The 16,313-nt window shown below is 53.3% G+C and overlaps 1 protein-coding gene across 3 annotated transcripts in view; it reads left to right on the top strand.

Annotated features, from left to right (window-relative positions):
* Nucleotides 1-11,481, top strand: part of CGNL1 (cingulin like 1) — a 94,824-nt gene extending 83,343 nt beyond the window's left edge. For 2 of the 3 annotated variants that reach the window (XM_032864861.1, XM_032864860.1), the window contains exons 14-18: nucleotides 7,870-7,953; nucleotides 8,620-8,744; nucleotides 9,700-9,808; nucleotides 10,114-10,277; nucleotides 11,317-11,481. In XM_032864861.1, the coding sequence (XP_032720752.1) occupies nucleotides 7,870-7,953; nucleotides 8,620-8,744; nucleotides 9,700-9,808; nucleotides 10,114-10,277; nucleotides 11,317-11,449 (615 nt within the window). In that variant the 3' untranslated portion in view covers nucleotides 11,450-11,481. Of the gene's footprint in view, nucleotides 1-7,869; nucleotides 7,954-8,619; nucleotides 8,745-9,699; nucleotides 9,809-10,113; nucleotides 10,278-11,313 lie in introns of all 3 variants that reach the window. The other variant, XM_032864859.1, reaches the window with a different exon arrangement.
* The last annotated feature ends 4,832 nt before the right edge of the window (nucleotides 11,482-16,313 follow it).

Genomic DNA, 16,313 nt, shown 5'->3' with positions numbered 1-16,313 from the left:
GGTAAGATTTAGACAAACCAAGGAGTGGGACGGGAATCCTAGACAAAATGGGTAGTGTGAATTAGGCTTGGGAAGTAGGATATTTACAGTGTTTGGCGGACAGTGAATGGACTACTGTAACTTGATCGGGTTCCTGGTTTCCATAAGGGAATAACAGGGGGTAAGTTTGGAGAGGCAGGTAGAGGGTATTGAATGGACCCTATCCTGAAGACAGTGGGGAGCCATCGAAGACTGTGGAGCAGACAGTGAAACATACACAGAAGCATACATTAGAAGATTAATGTGGTGGGGTTGGGAGTAAGAACAGCAGAAAGGGAGACCGAGAGCTGTTCCCTGGGACAGAGAATAGAAAAGGCAGTTATGGGGCACCGGGTGGCTCGGTGGGGAGCCTACTTCCTCCTCTCTCAGCCTGCCTCTCTGCCTACTTGTGATCTGTCTCTGCCAAATAAATAAATAAAATCTTAAAAAAAAAAAAGAAAAGAAAGAAAAGGCAGTTATGAGATCAAACATCCTATCTGTTGTATGTTTTTCCCCCTTCTTGTGCATATATTTGACACTTAGTAAATGCTGGGCACATTATTTGTGAGTTCTAGCTGTTCTTTTCCGTACATGCTCAGGATATAATTTTTTAGACTGATGGATTCAGGAAATCCTAGTGGGAATTTTTTTCCCCCAAAACTTTCTGGATGTTTAAATTTTGTTTCTAAATCTGGCTAACATGGAGAAGGCACGGATTTAGACGTGATAAAATCGTGTCTTACTCTGTAAAACAGAGGTGAAACGTATTTGTTTTCTCACCCAAATGTGGTTTCAAACCTGATTCAGGAGGTTTCTGACTTTTAAGTTGAAGGAAAATTGATTTAAATACTGGGTATTTCACCGGCTTTGTTCTGTTTAAATCCAAAAAAATCCTTTTTTTCTCTCTTTCCTCCAAAACCATGTCTCCATTTACAATTGCTGTCTTTACTGAGGATTTGCTAAGTGCCGGGCCCCATGTCCCCTGCCGTGCATGCTTTTGTGTCTTTGTTTTTGGCTGTGAGTAAGTGACCACCTAGGCTCCTGAAGCTTGGAGGTTGAGCCAGGATTTGACTCCAGAGCCTACTGCCTCCCACCTGTTCCCATCATTCCAGCATCAGACTTAAGACTGGTAAAGACCTCTCCAAATGCATTTGGGGCCTCTATTCCCAAGTTAAAAATAAGGCCACGGTGTCTCTTAATATGGATGAAGATTAATGATCTTCTCTTGACTGTTCAGTGAGTCCAGGATTTACACAGTGAAAGAGAGGCCCGGCATTGGTGTTTTCGAAATGTGTCCTACAGGCTGCTGTTCTAGTTATTGGGCACTGCCGTGCTGTTGCTGGTGGCTGAGTACAGTTAACAGTTAGGGCCGGGCCTCCGTGGAGAGGCGCTTCCCTGGACGTGGAAGCTGAGATGACCCAGTCCAGTGGAAAGAGGGCTCTTCTAATGTAGGCAGCTGGCAGACAGGAGGAAAAATACCAATTCCAGAGCTCTGGGTGGCTTTACAGTCTTCCCAGGGGCTGAGTAAGGCTTCCCTGTGGCTTTGGCAACAACAGAGTGAATCCCGGTGGATCAAGTTGCAGCCCTCTGCATTCATTTTTGGAACCGCGCTCTGGTGGTCAGCTCACCCCTGCTCCATGGTCTGCACCAGGGTCATGCTTCCCGTGGGATATGGTACCGGGAAGTAGGGCTCTTTGAGCAGCCAGTGACTAGAAGATCACAGTGGGGCTGCTTTCCTTTGAATTGAAATGATCCTGGTCTCAGAACTGGCTCCAATTGTATGGGCAGCTTAAAACCCCTGTGTGTAGTTGGTTAATAATGATTTTCCTCTCTCAGGATGGAGGATCTTCCTGGTGTTTTTAACACCAGCCAGGAGTATAGGTCCCAGACCCCCTACATACAGCCCAATGGTAAACACAGGTGATGGGGTGAGATGTTGTTATTAGCGATCATAAATATCTCGGGTTTCTCATTAACCTAGAAGGCAGCTGAGCTGCTTCTAATCCTGAGAGCTGGCTCAGGTCGTGGCTGCCTGACATAAAGCCCGCCGGAATCTGATACTGTTATTTCCGATCAAAATGCTCGGGGTTTAGCATTCCTTCAATCCAGCTGTGATAAACTGTTGCCTTCAGCTCCTGCTCTGTTTTTAATTTGACTGGAAAGTTTTTGTTCGGTCTATTTAGTATCATTGAAGGGTAAACAGCATGGAAAGCATAAGCTTATAGAAAGAAATGTTTTCCCAGCCTCAGATTTACTTCTCTGGTCTCTAGGAGGAAGCTGGCCAAGCCAGAGGCTCTTCTGTCTCCCCTCTCCCCTCCCCTCCTCTCTTCTCATCTCATCCCTTCCCTTCCCTTCTTTTCCCTTCCCAACAGTGTGGGCTCAGGGTGAGAAGGAGCTGGTTTGGAATTTTCTCAAGTCATCGGGCCGGTCCTAGGGATCACTGTATTGAGCAGAGCTGAAACATTTCTGGTTTACGGTGAGACCCAGCCTTGGGAACGTTGTCCGTCACTCCAGACGGTATTCCTTATATAAGGCTCCAAGTAGTGGATTTGTTTTGGAATTTTCTGTCAGACTGTCCTTATTGAAGAAGTGAAGGAAGCCTCTCCTGCTTGCTAAAACGCCTGGTTTGCAAAAAAGTCAGGGAACACGGACGGCCCAGTCCCAGCAACTGTTAAGTTTTATGGTTGCGCACTTGTTTCTTCCTGTTGTTCATTCTGATTTATTTTGCACGTCCATTTTAATAGCCATCTTTTGAGGGGAGGTAGTGGAGTATAAATAATGACTGTTTTGTTTTATTTTGTTTTGAGGGGGTTTTGGGGGAGCACCATCATTTGCCTAGGACTCTCCAGGGAGGGTTTTTTTTTTTTTTTTTTTTAAAAAGATTTTATTTATTTGTGAGAGAGAGAGAGAGAGAGAGAGAGCACAAGCAGAGGGAGAGCCAGGCAGAGGGAGAAGCAGGCTCCCTACTGAGCAAGGATCCCGATGCAGGACTCGATCCCAACATCATGACCTGAGCCAAAGGCAGATGCTTAACCCACTGAGCCACCCAGGTGTCCCTCCAGGGAGGTCTTGAACCTGAGGAGACCTCTGGAATGCTGCCTGCTGAGTCCTCCTCTGCACTGGGAGGCCCATTTCCTGGCAGGACTCAGATTTTCCACTCAGTGGCACCGAGGGAGGGAGACTTCGGCCACTGGCTGCTGCTTTGAGTCACAGGGATTTCCCTGAACCCCTCCCAGTCTGGGCCCAGCGCCACGTGGCCCCTTGGTGGTCCTTGAGTCCCTCCCTGGAGCTTGTCTTCCTCGCTCCACTGTGGAAGTCCCCGCCAGAATGGTCTCTCCTTCACTGAGAGACCTGGGTCTTCCATGTTTGCTGGGAGGCAGAAAAGGAATGAATGATTTTCGGCCAAAAAGCCTGGGTTAGAATCCCAAAGCTGCTTCCAACATTCCTGAACCTCCCACCTGGGAAAGGGGTGATAACATCTGCCTCAGAGAGCGGCAGGAGGACTGACGGGCCCATACATGCCTAGGATGCTCGTGTCACCCTGGGCATGTCACCAGGGCCTTTGATTCTTGATGTTTCCCTCCTTGGTCCTCGGGCCTGGAGCACAGCTGCAGAAACCAGCACCCGACAGCCTAAAAGCAGATGCCGTAGACAGACAGCTACAACCACACCCTCGTCTTCGCTCTGCCACCCTTCTATGTCTTTTGGTATTTTTCAGCCTAATGCCTCACAGCGACTAAATTTCTAAATTTCTTTCTCTCTCCACAAGCCCATAGTTCTTCCTCATACCCCACTTCTGGGAAAATAATGTCCCTTTCCTTCGCTTCCTTCCCTCCCTCCCTCCCATGTGTCTGAGTTACGGGAGCCTGCCCCCGCGAAGTCCTACACTATGCTCTCTCTCTCAGAGGCTCAGAGAAAGTTCTGTCCCTTGCCCACCCCCCGCCATGCTGCCCCCAGCACTGGGCCTGTGTCCTGATCCTCCCCATACACAGTCTCCCTGGCCAGCTCCCTTCTTGTTACTGCCCAGCGTCTGTAACTTGCCCCTTCTCCATGATTCTCGCCCTTGCCTGTTAATAGGTGCCAAGCCCCACTATTACAGTCCTCTTAGGAGCGCTCATGTCCCCAGCCCTCCAGTTGTGGCTGCCATCTCCTCACCACTGGAGTTCGAGGAGAGGTGCTTACCTATCTCTTCGCACCCAGCACTGTCCCAGTTTCTGTACTTGGGTTCCCCTCTCTGCCGAGCCCTCCAGAGCCGACTTCTTGTCTGGCTCAGGAGCTTTCCCCCAGGCTTCCTTCTGCCTGACCTTCCTCAGTCCTCAGCCTTCTTGGCTTGTGGGACAGGGCAGTGTCCTGGTTTCATTCCAGTCTCCCCTAATGGGAGATGGGCAGGGGGAGGGGTTGCTCCCCAGGGCACAGCTCTGGGGTCTCCTCATTCTTCATACAGTTCTCCTTGGGGCCCTCATCTGGCCCGTGGCTTCAGCTGGTGCCACCTGGTGTCCACACCTGTCTGCAGCCTCTCCTGGACTCTAGGGGTAGAAGGGCCTGGCACAGGACCTGCCTCCTCCGGGGGTTGGGGGTTGAGGACTAAGTGAACAGCACTGTAAAAATGCTCAAGGCTTCCCTCAGTAAGTGCAGTCCAAGCTTGCTCTTGTCACCATGTAATAACAGCCCCCGTGGGACTGCTCCCTGTCCCCTCGCTCTTAACCTGCCTGTCCCTTGCCCCTCCGTGTCCAGTCCAGTCCTTTTGGTTTCTCCAGCACCCTGTCCTCTTGCTTACCATCGCTCTGACTCACCAGTAGCCCTGGTCTGGGAAGCTGTGTTCCCTCCCCCGCCCCTTTCTCTAGCCTGCCTGAGCCTGGCCTCTCAGGTGGGTCACAACTGAGGGGTCCTTTCCCTGGCTCTCTACGCCTGTGCTGTGGCCACTGCCATGCCCTGACATGTATGGGTCTTTTTCTTTTGTCCCCCATGAGGCTACAATGAGGGCAGGTCCTGTGTTGATCTTTGTCAGTGTCCTAGGGCTGATAACATCATTGGAGCAAAGGAATGAACCCATCCTGTCACCCATCCCTCATTCCAAGACCAGTTCTGCCCCAACACGCACAGACGTGCATGTCTTTTCCCGGAACACTCCTCGGTGTCTGGAGAGATGGGGTGGCTACTCCGGCCGGGGGATGGGGGCAGGGGCCTCTGGCTTCTGCAAGGGGAGAACCACACAGCACCCACCAGAATGTGCTTTCACTGTGTGACCAGCCACCTCAAAGGGCCTTTACAGGCTGATTCATTCAGGTGCCTTGTGTTAGAAATGAGTCTGCTTCCTGGACGTGAGGTGGCTGAACTCAGAGCCAGAGGAGAAGCCGGGCCTCTGCTGCTCGGCTGGGTAATGACTTCCCATCACAGTGACAATTTAACTGTGTTCCCGGTGAAGGCCTGGCCTCCGCCCTTGGGGCGTGAACCGAACCCTTTCCCCCCACAGGAGGCACATGGCAGTCCCGTGGCCCAGCAGCACTGACGTCCTCGATGCTCCTGTCGGGTGTGTCGGCCGGTTTGGAGGCCGGACTTGGAGTGGGGCTGTGAGCCCGCATTCGTTAGCTGTGGACTTTGTGCTCATGTGGCAGTTATTGGAATATTCCAGCCACCTTTGTAATAGTTGCTTCTCGGGGGCTCAGGGGCCAGACAGGTGGGAGCTGGGCCTTGGATGGAATTCTCCATGCTCTGCCGGTTGACCCTTAGCATTGCTGGCATTTTTTCCCTGTTGCTTACGTATAAGGGTGCCCTAAGGAGATTGCCTTCTTCCCAGGTCTTGGTTTTTACGTGACTGCTATATTTGAACCCTTGATCTGTCTGAAGCCTTTGCACCAGGTTGGTCCAGAGAGCTGAAGCCTTTGCGCCAAGTTGGTCCAGAGAACCAGGGCAGGCAGAGTAGTGGGCTGTGAGTAGGCTTGGTGTGGGTTCTATTCCTGCTCTCTCTGGTCACGTGTATCACCGCCTCTGGCATCAGTGTCCCCTGCTATAGAATTCTGAATCCCCCTGACTTAGAAGCCTGCCAGTCAGAAATGCAAAAATGCTCAAGTTTTTTTATGTTGGCCACACGGGGACTCCATTACCCGTGGGCAGAGGCCCAGCCTCCTCTAGGTCCAGACCCCACCCATCACCAGCCTTGTTCCTCAGCCCTCCCTGTAACACACTCTGGGCCACGCACACCATGCTGCCTTTCATTCTGTGCATGCCCCGTGCCAGGGATAGTGGGAGATGGGAGCAGATGCAAGCATGGCCCAGCATGGCTCTGTTCCCTCTTATTCTCTTATTAGCCACCACCACCCCTGCCTCCCCACTCCCGCCCCAGACAGAAGGCAGGGGAGGGGTGGGCTTTTCCTTTACTCAGGGGCTTGTACAGGGGGTGAAAATGCAAGTGGAGACCAGGCTGGTGAGACCATCACAGATGCACTGTAGGCATCCAAGGACTGTCGTGGGTGCACCTCTTACCCAAGCTGAACCCCCATCTTATGAAGGAAGGGGTGGTTTTATTTTGCTGCTTTACCCCATTCGGTTCTCCCAGCTTCTTCAGGCTGCCCTCTGCTGGACAGTCCTGGGAACAGGGTCTAGGGCTCCAGTCACTGTCGCCCAGAAAGCCCTGGGGATTGGGAAACAGAGGCAGGCTGTGGGATTTCTTTCTGGGGACTGCTCCCCTAGGCCCATTTCCTGTTAACATAGACGAAATTCTTTGTAACGCTCAGCCCTCGCCAGGTCACCTGCAGCTGTCTGGTGTTCCTGTGGACTTTTGTTTCCGGCCCACGGAGGGAGCAGTCTAGCAGCATCTGAGATATGCTAAGGGTAGAAGACTTTCCTGAGGTTGAACGTGTCATGCAGCAGTCAGGAGCTCAGAGGAGTGCTAGCTCCCGCTCTTCCTAGTTGCGTAGATCTCGGGCAAGTTGGATCGCTGACTCATCCCCGGACGAATGATGTCTGGACGCTCAGTTTTAGCACCGGACATCCTATGCCCTGAGAACATCGTCTGAGCCGGGCGAGCTGGCCAGGGTGGTTTGGCACCGTGTAAACTGATGAGCTTCTCTAAGCCCCAGTGCCATCTGCAGAAGGAGGATTACCTACTTTCCGGGGTTGCTGTGGGGACCGTGGGGACAATGATAGTGCTTGTGGAGTGCGAAGCAGGTGAATCCACTTTTCTGGAGCTGTCTTCGCACAGTGCCACGAATGGGGTGGCCTAGAACAGTAATGTACTATCTCACAGCTCTAGAGCCCCAGAGTCTGAAATCAAAGTGTCAGCAGAGCCGTGCTCCCCTTGGACCTGTAGGAGAATTCTCTGATGCTACTTCCGGGCTTCTGGAAGCTTTCTGGCTCTTTGGCAGTCCCTGACGATAGATGGCTCCCTCCAGTCCTCCGTCCTCACATGGCGTTCTCTCTGTGTCTCTCTTCAGGGGGCTAACTTTTCTGGGTACATGTCTGTCCCTCAGTCCAAATTTCCCCTTTTTATAAGATCTCTGGTCATACTGAATTAGGGCCTACCCTAATGACCTCACTTGAGCTCGGTTATCTCTGTAAAAACCCTATTTCCAAATAAGGTCATATCTTAGGGACTAGGAGGTAGACTTCAGTATACCTTTCTTTGGAGGGGGGCACACCATTCAGCCCATAATAGCAGGGTTTGTTATGACCATTACTGTCGTTTGTGTCCTTGTCTTTGCAATCATCACGAAACCAAGAGTTTCTAAGCAACAGCTCCTGCCCCAAGAGGAGATGGCATGATGAAGAAAAGCTGGCTTGGTGGTTGGAATTCTGTCCCCTGGATGCAGAGACAGCCCCTCTAACTTCGGGGCTTTGTTCTCCTTGGTGCAGGTGGAGCAGATGAGGGCCGAGCTCCTGCAGGAGAGAGCCATCAAGCAGGACTTGGAGTGTGACAAGATTTCCCTGGAGAGGCAGGTAAGGCTGGTCTTAGATTAGACCACCCTCAGTGGGATCTCCTTTGCATGGCACCCCAAGAACTCTGGGGCCTAACTCACCTGAGAGGTGGAGGTGTTCTGAAGGCCTTTTCCAGAGAGGTTTTCCCAGTAATATTAAATCCGCTTGGAAACTGAGCAGCTGCGGGGGAGGACTTGCAGGTGGCGTCTTCTAGATCCCAAGAACCTAGATTCTGACATAAAGGGAGTGAAAAAGAGCCATGAGTTGCCAACAGAGCTTCCTGGAATCGTTTCTTTTACATGCTATTCATGTAAACTCTTTACCAAGATCCTATGATATTGGCGCAGGAGCTGATTTCTCCTGCCATCCCCACCTCCCACATACGTTTATACAAAAACAAGACCACGCCTGTTGGCCTGACATCCAGGAGCCCTACGGCAGCCAAAGATTTCACTTGGGTTCACAAGGGAATGTGGTAGAATCTCTTCTCCTAGCCTGCCAGGAGCCGACGCAAGGCCTTTCCCTGGAGACGTGCCTGGCTTCCCCGGGTGCCCCGGGGCCAGGATTCCTGGGTGGGGGCCCGCGGTCCTTGCAGTGGCTGACCGTGGGCGTGCCCCAGCCCACACTACCCTGCATGGAGAGCGTGGGAGACACATGAGCCCTCACAGCACCCCTGTCTGATTCCAGAACAAGGACTTAAAAAGCCGGATTCTCCACCTGGAAGGCTCCTACCGGTCCAGCAAGGAGGGGCTGGTGGTGCAGATGGAGGCCAGGATCGCTGAGCTGGAGGACCGTCTGGAGAGCGAGGAGAGGTGAGACTGGCCGGCCAAGGTGCAGAGGCCTGGCAGGCAGTGGTGGTCTTACTGCACAGTGCGTTCCCATTTGTGTCTCTTCCTGTCCTCACAAGCCTTCCTCTGAGGAAGGCAGAGCAGGACAATAGACAAGACAAGCAAGACCCAACCCAGTAAGCACTGGGAAGGTAGGCGGCTGAGTATTGGCCAGCGGACTACAGCGCAGGCCTCCCATGCCTGAGCCCCCAGCTACCGCACTGTGCTGGCTGTTTCTCTCCACCCCGCAGCACACCAGACTGCCTCATTGGCTACTGAGTTGGAGCTGGAGTTGAGGCAGGGGGTCGACTTTCCCCTGGGGCCAGAGTTTTTAGAGCAGAGGCCAGTGCTGGCTCAGAAATGGGCAGGACCCCCATAGTGGGTGGAAGGCATTTGGGATCAGAGGGCTGCCCTCCTTTCTAGCAGATTCTCTGCAACCTAGCTCCGAGATCATAGCCTGAGGGCCAGCACCAGCTTGAGCCTGGCTGGCCTCCATTCTTACTCCTGGCCCCTCAGCTTCCTGGAAGAGGTGAGGCGTGTGTGCACAGAGCATTGTACATTATCTGTTTTTAGTAGGATCTGGGGCTGGGCTAGAGCAGCCTGGAGCAGACCCCCATTGCTCATGCTCCAGCAGTCGGGGACCCCCCTTTCTTACAAAGTAAAGCTTGGGACTGGAAGAGCTCGGGGCAGCTCCCATCCCAGCTCTGCCTGTCCCTGGATCTGCAGTCTCAGGCCAGGTGCTCCCCTTTGTGGAGCCCCCATTCCCTCACCAGTCCAGGGAGCAGCCCTTTCCTCCCAGACTGACTGCCGTGTGTCTCCAACCCTAAGCCATGAGTTGACCGGGCCACCTGGCTGGAGCTTCTGTTCCTTCACAGCCTGGCCGGGCCTCCTGGGGGGCTGGATGAGAGGGTCCTCGGTTGTGTTCCCTCTGCCCTTCCAGGGACCGGGCCAGTCTGCAGCTGAGCAACCGCCGGCTAGAGCGGAAGGTGAAGGAGCTGGTGTTGCAGGTGGATGATGAGCACTTGTCCCTGACCGACCAGAAGGACCAGGTGAGGCACCTCACGGTCAGATGAGACTTCCTGCCCCAGGCAGGCGGGTGGTAGAGCTGTGGAGGCCAGTCCTGTCCTCCCCTCTCCCCAGGCACGTCGTGGAACAAGGGGGCCTTTCCAGACTACTTTAGCAGGGGGTTCAGCAAACCTTGAGCCCCGGAGCCGAGACGGTTGCTCCCTTGCTGTCCCGTGGTCGCCTGGGGAGACGCGGCTGGACTGCGGGCCCCTCTGTGCCGGGCTCTCCCCGCCCCCGCCGGGCTGGGCGGCCCGCTGCGGGGCTCAGCCTGCCGGCTCTTCCCGTGCAGCTCAGCCTGCGCCTGAAAGCCGTGAAGCGACAAGTGGAGGAGGCGGAGGAGGAGATCGACAGGCTGGAAAGTTCTAAGAAGAAGCTGCAGAGGGAGCTAGAGGAGCAGATGGACGTGAACGAGCAGCTGCAGGGGCAGCTCCACGCCATGAAGAAGGACCTGAGGTGGGTGAGAGCGGCGGCCCCGCGGTCCCCCGGCGCTGAGGCAAGCGCAGTGCTGTCCAGGCGTGCTCATGGCTGCCGTGTGACGCTGGCTCCCCCGGCCGCCGCGCGGGGTTATCCCATCCCACAGCTGAGACCGGCCGCGTCCGCTGCGGTCCCCTCGCCTGTCATCCCCATCCCTGTCCCGTGCTGTCAGCCAGGCAGGTTTCATCCCGCTTATCCATAAGGGGAAACTGAGGCTCAGAGCAGGAGGCCTAGCCCCCAGCACCCTGGTCCCCTAGACCAGCCCTTAGGAGTCCTGCTTTTAGGGAGAAACAAGATACAGCTTGGCTTCCTATCCTTGTGAGGGCAAGATGGTCCCAGCGAAGACAGAACTGACTCTGATACTCCCCTGCTGTGATCGGAAGGGGTGTGGGGTGGGGGTCCCTTTCCCCACCCCAGGGTCACTGGGGTGCCGGGTGAGTTTCGGTTCACACTCGTGCATAGAGCTGAGCCTTTCTCGGAGGCTGGCTATGTGGGTAGCCCAGGTGGTTCTCCTGGAAATGGGCAGAACACCCCAGCCCGTTGAGAATCCAGAAATGGGGCCTGTCCATCAAGACCCTGGCCCCAGGACTGGCATTAGGGTGCACCATTTAAGGGGGCACCCAGAATTTCAGTAACCAAGGTAGATAATTAATGCACTACTGTAAAACGTGAATGCCAACAACCCACGGTAAACCAGCTATCAACGTTTTTCATTACGACGGGGTCAGTAACAGCACCCCAATGAGACACACCGTAGCTTGAGGTGAAAGGAAAATTACCAGGACTGCTGAACTTGTCCCATCCCTATCCGGCCCTCCCTGGCAACACCGGCCGCCCATGGGCTGTTTGCTCCCTGTTGCCGGAGGAACCCTTGGGAGCAGACTGGTTCCCGTCCTTCTGTGCCATCCCGGCGGCGGGGGCGGGGGAGGGGATGGGAGCCCCAGACCCTTCCTTCCTCCCCTGACCAGAGACCGGCTGCAGCCCAGGGCCGAGACATGTGCCCCTGTCGTTTCAGCAGACTTAAGAAGCTGCCGAGCAAGGTGCTGGACGACACGGACGATGATGACCTCAGTACGGACGGGGGGAGCCTCCATGAGGCACCGCTGAGCTACACCTTCCCCAAGGACGGCACTGCCACCAGTCAGATCTGAGGCCCCTCCCGGGGCTGCGGCGGCCGCCGGTCATGCCTCGCCGGGCCCAGCAGCCCGCCGCCCGCCACAGGGAGCAGGAGAGGCAGCGTCTACGCAGGGCGGACCCCGGAGACCCCCGCGCCTCCCCCTCACAGAACAGGCTGACTCCTCCATGTTGCATCCCTCCCGGGGTCTCTGAGTGGTGGCGCACCTCTCCTCGTCCGGACAGCTAGCAGTTTAAATGCTGATGCACAAGGCATAGGAGCCACCGCTCACTGTGGGGTTTGGAGGCTCTAATTCGGCGGGAGGGAGCTCAGGTTCTGCATAGCTGTCTGCCTTACCGTTTGCAGTGGTGCTCCTGCCCCCTCCTCCCTCCCCGGCTGAGGGAAAGGGTCCAAAACGCTAGTTGTTATCTAATAGCCGTTGTGCAGGGGAGGAGATGATGTATAGACTGTACATATTTGAATCCAGATTCTCCTGGGCTGCTGCTGTTTCCACTGTGGGATGTTCCGGAAGCTTCGTGGGGCGGCTTGTTTGTAAACTCCACACATCTGTCTTACTATTTTTTAAAACATGGAGCTACTAGATTTTAAGTATTAAGACGCAGAGATGAGAGAGGGTAGAACATAGACTACTTTTGACATCAGAGTTGGAGAAAACGGATTGTCATAGTGATAAGGGACAATTAATCCGGAGAAGAGAAATTCAAGTGTTGTCGGTGAACAACTTACAGGAGAGAAAGTCAGAAGTCACTGGTATCTGTAGCCTGCTTACTAATTTTATCTAGAATGACGTTACAATTTCTGAACCATGCTGAGACCAATTCCCAGTCACCAACTGCAATTTCTTTGCCACAGTTGGGGCGGGGAGACTTGTAAGTCAGGTTTTTGACAGATGATATGGTTTCCAGAGGGTTCGGGTCCTTCTGTCATTTCTTATTGGTCCTTTCCCCTCCTCCACCCATGTCAGGCCTCCGGTGGCTGCTGGGTGAGGAGTGGGAAGGTGTGAGGAAGAGGCAGATGGTATCTAGGAAGGTCATGGGAGAGGGAGGAGAGGAGGTAAGCAGGCGTGTATGCTTGTGGGGAGGAAGGAAGAGAGGGAAGTTTGTGAAAGCTGGGGGATGTGTAGCCAAGGGGCAGACTGAGCCGGATCTTGAGTTTATATCAGGAAAGTGAGGGGGATAAAGCTAGACAGGAGGTGTGTCTGTGCAGACTGGAAGGCTCCTCCTGACTTCCTGGGACAGAGGGACGTGGGCCAGCACCAGGCACGAAGTAACCGGGATTCGGTGAGTTCTGGGGCGAGGCCATATTGCTGGGGCAGCATCACAGGGAGTGAGGAATTGGAAACTTGCAGTCTTGCGTGGCTTTCCTGGTGTCACTGCCTACTGTGACCAGTCCCAGGGATGCCCAGAGACCAAGTCCAGGCACAGCTAGGCCCCCACAGGTCAGGGCCTGGGTAGAGTGGACAGCTCAGTAGGGCCATGGCCTGGGAGAGAACCACATAGGATGTACATGTATAAAGGGGCAGAGAGGATTGTGTTCAGTTGGGTCAGCAGTGTCCCCAGGTATCCTAAGAGATGGCAAGCCTGTGGACCAGAGAACTCCATGACAATTACCAGAAGAGCAGGGAGCTCCAGTGCCCTACCTACCCTAGGTCACAGAGCCCACCAAATAGGATTCAGAGTGATTGCCTGCTTCGAGGGCTGGTGTCACCAGCCCCCTTCCTCAACAGGCGGGGCTCCTGGAGCCTGGATAGCCAACCCCTCCTTCTCCTCTGCTGGCTCGGAGTGGACCTTGCCTCTGCTTACTCATTTGAGGCGTGGAGAGATTTGTCCCTTTCGCCATTCATTCATGGAGCCAGTAATTATTGGGCATCCACCATGTGTCAGACACAGTCCCTGGCACTGGGAACACAGCCGTGAATACAACAGACCCAGATCCCCTCCTGGAGTGCAGGACCATAGTCATACAAGGGGGCACAGAGGCCGAGCCCCTCCATACCCAGCCCTGGAGCCCCTCTGTCCTTTTGAGGACACAACAAACCTGACTCACTGGAATTCCCGGGGGGTTCTCCAACCCTCAATATATTCCTGATTTCCCTGCTGCTTCCAATGTCATTAGTTGTTTGCCAAGAGGTCTGCCTAAAAATGCCTCAGCCCACTCATAACTACAGGTGGGAGCAGAGAAGGTCAGAGGTGAAAGAACTTTAGGGGGCGAGTATCTATCTGGGGCTTGTGAGAAAGTCACTGTTTCTGGCCAGTTCTTGTGGTCAGTGGGAGGCTGGCTGCAAGAAGCAAAGGTATGCATGGAAAGAGAACAGAGATCCCTGTTAAAAAGCCTTGCATCCTCACGGTCAAAGACGGGCTGTTGTAAATGTTAACCCAGGTGACTCTCCCAGGTGACACTCTACATGGGCATGGCGCTGGCGGTGAGGCATGCAGTGTAGCAGGGTGGGAAGAACAGCCAGCTGGGCCTTGAGATATTTTCAAGTCCTCACTCTCCTTGCCCCGGTAACCTTGACAGGGGTGACCTTGATGGGGCATGTGCTCTCAGTGCCCAAGATCGTCTAGGATAAATGAGAACTGTGGTGCAAGGTCCTTTCCAACTCTGACATGCTCTTATTCTTTGATTTTATTATATACCCCCCCATTTATTGCTTTAAGAACTAACCCTACTCAATATTTCCTTTAGCTAGCTTGAAAAGAAAATATTTTATTTAATAAACCAATACGTGGCCAAATGCAATGCTGAGGAGACAATCATCGTATATCTTTTTAATTTTTTTTTTTTTTTTTTCCTGAGGCGGAGCGTCCATTGACAAAGGCAAGAAGCTTATTCTTTTGCACTTGGGCTTTGGGGATGTTTGACTGCTTTGGGTTGTCATGGGGAAGAGACGGTTGTGGGCAGCTACCTCCATGTACGTGAACTGGATGAAGCAAGATTGCCTTTCAATAAATGCTGTCACCCGACAGGAATCTTGACTCTGCCATTATTTTGACTCCCTTGTTTTCTCCAGAGCCTGGCTCCGGGGGCACCAAGAAACAGCCAAAGTGAATGGCTGCAGGCTGCTTGAGGAAGAGGAACGTGGTGGCATTTCATGCCTAGAACCGGTTTCTGAAATTAGGAGGGCAGGCACGGATCCGTAGTAAACACTGGGAGAATTAATATGCCTGCAGATTCTGGTGTTCTGAGAAACCCGACCTGCCCATTTGCAGAAAAAGGCAACATGGGAAGTGTGTTCATAACTGAGGATAAACAAAACACGTCCTGTATATTCCTTGTTCCTAAACTCAAATGGGTCCTCCTAAACTCAAATGGGTCCTCCTGCCATCAGAGTTTACACTTTATCTCTCTTGATTGATAGCAGGCTGACCACAGGTACCGGGGTCCCCAGTTTACGGAAAGGGGTTCCTTCTCCATGAGTGGGACCTATAGGGCTGGTTCTTTGTCCTCAGATAGATTCTCTGCCCTGCGGCCTGGAGGCTGATCCCTGCAGACCCTGGGCTCCCAAAATTTGGGGGTCAGCCAGGGGAGCACATAGGGGTTGGATATTTCTTTGTTATCATTCCCTGCTTTGTCCAACATTTTTGGCTGTGGCTCCTAAGGGGTGGGGGGGTGGGGGTTCCATCATGACTCCAGCTCCCACAGGACTTGGGTGACCCTATTTCCTCCTTGTGCCTCTGGTCCTAAGTTGGTCCTGGCTTCCTGCTGCTTTTCCTCTGAGCCCCTCAGGAGCCCTGGTGTGTTCCCACAACTGCCCACCCTCTAGTGCAGCTTTTCACTGAACTCTTTGGGCTCCTGCAAGGCGGTGCTGTTTCCTGCCCAGAGCTCTACCCACTGCCCCATCGATGCCCCCAGCGATGTAAACATCCCACCCATCCCACCCACCCAGCCATTGGCCCCTGTTACTCTGATTAGAGGGATATAAGTCTCAGATATAATGAGATTTTCTAATTTTAATAAGTCCTCAAAGATTTTGTATAGATGTTTGCTTTTTTCTTTAAGGTCAGATTTATTGAGGTATTATTTTATCATTTGTAGCAAGAAGTGTCCCTTTTGGTGTTATCTGCTTTTGAAACTACATTTATGCCCCTTGCCTTGGTCTATGTCTCTCCCCAGCTACCATCCAGGGTCCTCCTGGTGGGGATAGGAGACCCAAGGGGAGCCCAGAGCCAAAGGGAAAAGTCCTTCCGGGCCTGTGGCACCCTCGTCTGCATTCTCGACATTCCTTCCTTAAATTTGTTGATAGCAGCAGTGATCCTGTCTTTGTTGGTAGATTGTCATTAACCAGAAAGTTTTCCAAATTTTCACATGACAGGGGGAAATGACCTGACAGCCCATTCCTGGCAGGGGCTGAGCAACCCCACAGGGAGGTGGTGTGCCAGGCTTTGCAGAGGGACCTGCACGCCTTGATCCTGCTCTCAGACCCGTTGAAAATTATCGTAGGCATTCACGCCTGTCTCTGTGAGCAAAGCAAGATTTGAGCCCCATGCCAGGTTTACAATGTGCCAGCACGGTTCCAAATGACACTCAACAATACTACCCATTGTGCTGGGGATGTTTGCAAAGTTTCCCACCGCAAGGAATCCCCTTTGGTCTCACAACAGATTGTCAATGACTTCTTGGGTACGGGGAGCATGATTCCAGAGGTTTTCCGGGTAAACAGAATTAAATGATTTCATGAGAAAGGCAGAAATTTGGGCAGGTAAGGAATCGGAGGCTTGGAGAAGCTGGGTGTTTTGCCGGAAGTCACATCTGGAGTGGGGAAGGTCCCCCTGGGAGCAGAACCTGCCAGCCCAGGCCAGCTGTTGTAGCAAGTACAAGATTTAAGCTACAGTCTAGCACCTGTAGGAGCTTACAGTATAATTATCAAAATGGTGATTATT

This window comes from Lontra canadensis, unplaced genomic scaffold (assembly GCF_010015895.1).
Source record: "Lontra canadensis isolate GAN:19392208 unplaced genomic scaffold, GSC_riverotter_1.0 scaffold28, whole genome shotgun sequence".
Taxonomy (NCBI): Eukaryota; Metazoa; Chordata; class Mammalia; order Carnivora; family Mustelidae; genus Lontra; species Lontra canadensis.
This window is presented reverse-complemented; position numbering and strand designations above follow the sequence as displayed.